Source organism: Sprattus sprattus, assembly GCF_963457725.1.
Source record: "Sprattus sprattus genome assembly, chromosome: 12".
Taxonomy (NCBI): domain Eukaryota; kingdom Metazoa; phylum Chordata; class Actinopteri; order Clupeiformes; family Clupeidae; genus Sprattus; species Sprattus sprattus.
The window spans coordinates 5,138,787-5,146,703 of record NC_137910.1 but is presented as its reverse complement, the minus strand read 5'-3'; the positions used below and the strand labels follow the sequence as shown (position 1 = coordinate 5,146,703).

General features: G+C 42.3%; 1 protein-coding gene across 1 annotated transcript in view; it reads left to right on the top strand.

The window, feature by feature from the left end:
* The window catches only part of edaradd (EDAR-associated death domain), a gene marked incomplete at both ends in the record, with an annotated part of 9,180 nt that extends 5,774 nt beyond the window's left edge, over positions 1–3,406 (top strand). Inside the window, 2 exons of the mRNA XM_080848566.1 lie at positions 68–110; positions 3,015–3,406. Coding sequence (XP_080704692.1) covers positions 68–110; positions 3,015–3,406 — 435 coding nt within the window. The remainder of the gene's footprint in view (positions 1–67; positions 111–3,014) is intronic.
* Between the last annotated feature and the right edge of the window lie 4,511 nt (positions 3,407–7,917).

Here is a 7,917-nt window from a genome sequence, read left to right as displayed (position 1 = left end):
CCTACTTTGGTTTATGTGGTCATGAGCCTAAGCCTAAGTCTTCCTCGTGTTGGTTTGTCACTTGCAGTCACTAAAGTCCACCTATCCAGTTCAAGTCACAGAGCCCCAAGGTATGTTCATGTTGAATCTCCTAACTAAATGAAGCCATACAGGACAATATTTTGTATATCATTTTCTCAATGCAAAAAACATCATCATTGCCTGGAGGCCTTTGCCAGAGTCACCAGTGTCTCTAAGACTGACTCACAAAACATGTTTATTGTTGAGAGAAGCAAAGTTACGTTGTTTTGTTATCAAAATGTTTTATTGGTGGTTGACATGGTCGACTATTTACAAAGAAACAGTTTCTCATGTGCAAGAACAGTTAGTGAATCTTAATTTGACATAATTAAAGTGAATGCATTGGGTGCCTTCCATTTCAGCCCATTATACAATATATTTATCATTGATAATGAAGATTTATTTCAAATGGGCACCCCAAACATGTATTCAATAAAAGGATGAGGGTGTCAGGGAGGGGGTGTCATGAGTAGAGGAAGTGGTGTCATGAGTAGAGGAAGTGGTGTCATGAGTAGAGGAAGTGGTGGCAGGGTGATGATTCCTCTGCTCCATGAGATCAACTGATTGTGACTGATTCTGAGAGATCTCAGATATGTGTCAAGACATCATTACCGATAAAGCTCTCTCTCTCTCTCTCTCTCTCTCGCTACATTGCCCGAGGGGACACAGGTTCAAGTCTGGCCTGACACAGGTTCAAGTCTGGCCTGATGTCATTTCCCAATCCTCTCCCCAACTTTTCCGCCTCGCTTCCTGTCATATCTTCAACTGTCCTATCCAAATAAAGGCATAAAAAGCCCAAAAATAAATCTTTAAAAAAAAAAGAAAGACACCATTACCCAATCAAGTTGTATCTTTTCATTAACACAAACTGACAATTTTATTATGAAATCCCATCATACTGTCGTAGAGAGATAATTTGTGTCTGCCATCTTTTGCTCTTCATCAACACTAAATTGGTCCTAGAAGAGGATCTGCTGTGGTGATTAGTCTGCCTTGAGACTCATGCAAGGCTGCGGCAGGCCGTCTCAGTTCAGCAGTGATCCTGACGAGAACACATCGCTTCTATTCTATTTGCAGAGCATAAATTGTGATCTGCCCATTAACAATGACGTTCAGTTACTGAATTTATATTACTGCACTCTCTTAAAAGCATGGGCCATTACATCCACTCCTCACATTGATCATATTAGCCAGTGTGTTTGCTTTATTGTCTTTGATTGCTTGTGTCTTTTTTTCTGTGTTCAGATACAGTGACATTGCAGTTTCCATCCATGACCCCTGGGTGTCTAATGTCCCCATTAGGCAGGATACAACAGGTGGGTGCCGCTTAAAGCCTGACCACTCGTCCTACAGCACGAGGTCAGACCAACTGTGTTGTGAGTGATGTCATGTGTTAGGGTGGAATCAGGCCAATCCTGGAGTTAAAAGTCAGGTCAACCAGACGCTTTTATGCAAAGTGACATATCACGTCAGCGGCTTGTAGTTACATTTTTGTGATTTACACCTTAAGGTACTGGGTGGAGATTAGTTTTCTTTTGATTGTGTGTAAGTTTGAAAGATATGGTATTCCCATATGTCCCTGAGGTCTGCAATATGCATTTTGGTGCATACACAAATAATTTGTCCCAAAGAGGAACATGATAAACACATTAGCAGAACCATGGGGACCTCCCTTAAGCAGACATAAGTCACGATGTAACATACCTGGCCTAAACAGTAGCAGGAAAGGCTGCTGACATACGTAATTGACACCATGGGATGGAGCATGTGATGACAACAATTGGAGGACCGAAGGATGTATATAGTGCATGGTGAAACCCCCCTTGAATCATCACTTTTTGACTTTTTTGATAGACACCAGACACAACTTATTTGGTCTTACTGTATGTCTGTTTACCATGGTGCTGTGACTAAAGCAGCAGTCTTACACCTGTCCCCTGAACGTTTTTACCACAGGCTAATGCAGTGGGTAGAAGGAAACAAGATCAACTAGATCATGGCTCATATCTTGCCATTGCAGAGCTAAACATTTTTTTTTTAAGTGGACAGTGTAGACACCCTTCCTGCAGAGGAGAAGCCGTTGTACTTTTACTTTATACTGTGGGCAGCAGATCTGCATCACTTCCTCCTACACTTACCAAGAAGCACAAGGTTTTTTATTTCATTTGACGCAATGGGAACAGGAAACTGCACATGTTCCATATTAGTATTACAAATAATCATTTCAAAATCTGTTCTCCTCATAGCCAGTGGAAAATGATGGGAATGACTGCATCTGCCGACCATCAATCTCTTCAGGTAAATGAAGTTCTAACTGCGTTAATGTTGATTTGTACATCCTGAACGGCTCCTTGTTGAATTACGATGGTTTTGTGTTTGTATATTACAGTACATGAGTAGCATATTCTCTAGTCAGAAAATACCATTTCCTATTACAAGAGTGCCAATCACTAGTAATGTCAGTGCGATGTGTGATCACCAATTTTCTGTAATATATTATTTATTATTAACATTAGCATATTCCTTTTTGCATATATACATTTCCCTGCATCTTAATTAGATGGTACTCTTCTTGAATCCAGCTGACCCCTGTCTATAACTGCTGTTGCTCCCTCCCTCTGGAACGACCTCCCCATCCACATCCGTCAGGCCCCCAACATAACACTTTTCAAACAGTCCCTCAAAACTCACCTTTTCAAACTCGCCTTCACCTTATAATTTCCCCTGCTCCCTTCCCTCCCTTACTCACATGTCCAGTTTTCTTTTTTTCTAACTTTTAGTTGTCTGTTTGTTTTGGCTTGATCTGTTGTCTTTCTTATTTTCCAGTTGTGTTGTGTTGTCTTGTTTGCTTGCCTTGTCTTGTCCTGTTTTGTTGCTTTGTAAAGCGTCTTTGAGTGTTTAGAAAAGCGCTATAGAAATTTGAATTATTATTATAACATCTATCTGACCTCCAGGCTTCACAAAGGACCTGGAGTACCTGAACAGCCCGTGTGGTGAGGAGTGCTGTTTCCCAGCCCCGCCGCCCATGATCAGCGACCTGATGAACGACGGCGACCTGCTCCAGCGGCTGCAGCAGAAGCTGGACCCGGCCCACTGCGCGGTCAAGAACTGGAAGAACTTCGCCAGCCGCTGGGGCATGAGCTACGACGAGCTGGCGCTGCTGGAGCACCGCACCCAGGGCTCCGTGAGCCACAGCCCCACGCAGGAGTTCCTGCTGCGCAACGACCAGAGGAGCGTGCGCGAGCTCACCGAACTGTGCCGCCTGTACCAGCGCATCGACGTGCTGCGCCTGCTACAGCGCTGGATGGAGGACGACTGGCCCTCGCGCTGGCAGCACGCCCACTAGGCGGCCGCGGCTCACCCACTCGCTTGCTCACTGCGGTGGATCGACCCAAGTCTTCTGTCTGTGAGAGCTGTAGCCGTTCAAGCATAGGTGTGTGTGGGGGTGTGTGGGGGTGTTGGGGTGTTGCTGCCTACAGATGACACAGTGTAGGGGAGTAGTTCACCCAGGCGTAGCCATGTGTAAGACTTCTCTGTCTAGCGCCTGAGGGATCTGGAGAGACAGACGACGCCAAGTGTCAGAATGTGACTTTTGTTTACTTTTGGGATCAGTCTTGAAGGACTGTTTACTGCCCACCCCTCTGACTATGATGTTGTCTGATGGCTCCAACTCCCGAGTTTTTGTTTGTTGATGTTGTTGTTGTTGTTGTTATTGTTAATGCTCGTTTTTGACTGATCTCTAAGGGAACTTTGGGAAAGTGTACCCGACTCCTGCAGAGTTCTGATCAGGTGGATATGGATTGGTGTTGAACTTCTTGCTCAGATTCTCGACTGATTTTAGTTCTGAACAGATATGCACAATTACTTTACACACCACATAACAAGTGTGTAATCTAATCTATAGAATGAGATCTTCTAAGCCATTGGTATGTACTGTGTCCTTATTGATCTGGAAAACCTAAACCTAATATCTCTTGACAGATACAAATTATTGTCTGCCAGATTTTTTACCAAATCACCCAGCAGTATTTTGGACCGACCTCATCATGACAAGTTTATTGAACTACTATCCAACCATTAAAACTATTTTAACTATTCAACATGCAACTCCCATTAGCGTGGACTCCGTAGGGTGATGGCAGATGAGATCATGTTTAAAGGCACCCAGTGCAACTTTCGAGGCTTGAGACTCGAAAAATAAACATTCAATTTCTAGTCTTTTTTAAACGTAGTACGTTTCAATAACTAAACAACAACAACCGCCGGTGGGGAGAGGCCATTTTTCCATTGACTGGAATCCTGCTTTATTTATTGGTGGCACCAATAAATAAAGAAAATGGCGGCGATTGTTGTTTACGATTTTCTATCAGTTCTCACCACACAACGACGTCTCATTTTTACTCCTTGAATGTCGATATGTAATGGTATGGAGGTATTGAAACTTACTACGTTTATTTTTAAGCCTCGAAAGTTGCACTGGGTGCCTTTAAAACTATTCACACTGTAGATGGCTACAGACAATGTTTATGAGGTATTCCTGTGGTCTTTGAGAGGAACAGAAACAAAGATAGAAGCAGGGGGATTAAGAGTACCAAATATATGTGACCACACGGCCTTGTGTCAGTGTTGAAACTGTTCACATGAGAAAGAGAATACTAACGTTAAAGATAAAGCAACTCAAACCAATTCATCCCGTAATAAGTACACAGTCTATAGTCTAGGTTGCTCTGAGACACCTGCCTAGAAATTGCCAGAAGTTGTGAAAGGGGTCTGATTGTGTCAGAAAATAGTATTAATACAGCCATGAAACATGAAAAAAAGCTATTAACCAAACAACTGTGTGGATTTAATCAACTGCACACTTGTTTCAGGTGGCAACAGTTAAAGCTAAAGTATGTAACTTCAGTCCCTTCGTCTCCTCTGTGAGGAGTTCATTTGGCTTCTGGCCTGAACAGTGTCTCCGCTGTTCTGTGTAGCACACTACTGTTCTAAATGTCCTACTGTTCTAAATGTCCTACTGTTCTAACTACTGTTCTAAATGTCCTACTGTTCCTGTGTTGGGAGTTTTCAAGAAACCAGCCAACAGGCACAGTATCGTTATTTTTTTCCATTTTTAGTCAGGTCAGTTAGCCAGAAATGATTATTTTACATGATTTGCCTTGTATTGATATCTTATAACACTCAGCAAACATAGAAGCACATTTTACCTTGTGTAAGAGCTTGCTATGTGTTGTCAAAAGTGTTTAAATCCAACCAAAGTCATTATCGGTGGCTGTAAATACTTGGCAATAAAATGTGCTGGTGGATTCCGTTCAGGGTGGCTACTGTTTGGATCTTTTGTGTTTTTAGGTTTCAGATTTGACTTTTTGACATATGGTTTTAATCCATTGGTTGCATAACTGTATGGGGAATGTGGTGTAATTCATTTATTTTGTATTTTGTTTCCTTCGTTTTACAGTAATAAATATGGGTCCGCTCTTGAAACATGACTAGTGAAAATCGAAGTGCATATTTTGTTACAACTTGCAAGTGTTCTTTTTCAAATTGGTGTTTATGGAGACTGTCCATTTCATGTCAAGTACATGGGGCTTTTAGTAGACTTATAGTAGACTTTTTGCTCCTGCATATACTTGTGGTACATTAAGTCAACAAGACTCCATATTTTGTAAAGATTTATTAAAACAATTTAATAAAATGACGTTCACATATAGTTTAATATAAATATGGAACCGGGCTGTTTATAAAAATGTGTAGCATATTAGAATAATACAAAGCATTCAGCAGCTGTGGCAACTGGACTTCATAGTTTATCCAATACTTTATGCAAAACATTAACTCAGTTAGCCTCTCACAAATATAGACATCCACGTACACATAAAACTTCACACACAATCACATTATACTGTGTATTAAAGCAAATGTTAAGTAGCATATATTAACATCTTATTATCACATTTCTCTTACAGTGCACCTTATATAACATTACTTACAGTATTACAAACTCAGTTCATCCCACTCTCATGTTTTCGAAGCGTTCAATATTTAAGGATGTTAGACATGCGTGTTAGACTGAGCGTGTGAGTAGATATTGGCTTTACAAACTTCTTTCATTTTGTGTATGATTGTTTGAATCAGTTGACTAAGATGAGAGCTCCACAGATATTTAGCAATTTCCATCGGAGTCATCTTTGGTTGGAAGGCCAAGCATATTGGAGAGACCTATTGACATTTTTTCATTCTCATCTTTTTCAGACTTAACAATCACAGGGTAGTTTTTGTCACATTCAGGCTTTGTAACTTTAAATGTTCCCCGTTTGATTTTTGTGGGGCTTTCCCCATCTGCATTGACTTCAACTGCTGGGGCATTAACACTGACCTCCAGGGAGGGCGTGGTCACTCCTACCGAGGATATATCATCCAGGCTTTTATCCAATGACGATCGTGAAGCAAATAATCTCAACCTTTCCCTGATGTCAATTGGTCCTGCTTGCTGCCCCTGGTTAAGCAGGTTAGAAGTACTAATACCTTTTTTTAATTCAGGATTAATAGGGTCACTGCTCAGGTCTACAGCACCATTGAACTTCAACAGATCCTGAATGATGTTTTGTGGCAGTGTGTGTGTTTTGAACAGTGGTATGTCTCCCTCTGGCAGCTTAATATCCACATCTGTGTCCACACCTCCATCGTCCTCAACATCAAGGGCTTTTGCTTTTGATCCATGCAGGTTAAGCTTCCTGAGAGTCATGAATTTGAACCTTGGCTTTGATGCATCGACACTGATGTCAGGTGCGGCTACATCAACCTCAGGACCATCAATTTCTAGAGCATTGACATCACCATTGACCTCTGGAGCAGTGAGATTTAGGTCAGCACGGGGTGCCTCAACTTTGGGAACCTCAACATCCACTTCAGGAGCGCTCACATCCACACTGGCATCCAGATCAGGCTGCTTCACTTTTAGACTGGAGAAACCGGAAAATTTGGGTAATTTGAAATGAGGCATTTTGAATTTTCCTGAATGTGGATCTACATCCACGTCTGGAACTTTCAAGTCCACATCTGGACCTTCAAGATCTGGTGTTTGCATCAAGGTTGCATCAAGGTTGACATCAGGAACATTAAGATCTACTTCAGGGCTTTTGACATCCACTTCTGGTAAGTCTGGGGTGGTGATACTGCCCTCAACTTTGGGAGCTTTCAAGTCAAGACTAAGTCCATCAGCATCCAACTGTGGTAAAGTTACATCAGCTGTTGGTACACTAACTCCAGCATCGACTGACGGTACAATGATGTCTGGGGCATCAACACTGGCACTGGGTGCCTTTACCTTTGGTCCCGTCAGATGCAATCTAGGCAGCTTAAAGTGAGGCAATTTCATTTTGCTGGAGGGAGCGTCGACATCCATACTCGGGGCCTTCAAATCCAAATCTGGTCCCGTAAGATCTGCATCTGGCACGTTTACACTAGCCTCAATCTCCGGTGCGGAGAGATTCAAATCAGGCGCCTCGACTTTAGCATCTAACTTAGGCAGATCGGCATTGAGAGTTGGAGCATCTAGATCGATACTCAGGTCTGGTGCTTTGAGGTCCACATCTGGCACAGTGAGGTCTGTTTTGGGTAACGTTAAATCAACACCAGGGGCATCAAGTCCTGCCTCAACTTTTGGTATGGAGACATCCAAATCCAGTGTCTTTACATCTGCATCAACTTCAACGTCTGGCGCTTTCACTCTTGGTCCAGACAGGTTAAGTTTCGGCCATTTAATTGTCGGTAGCTTGAATTTGCTTGGTACATCAACGTCAACTTCTGGTGCATTGAGATCCACCTCTGGTGCTGTCAGGATGGTTTCTGGTAAAT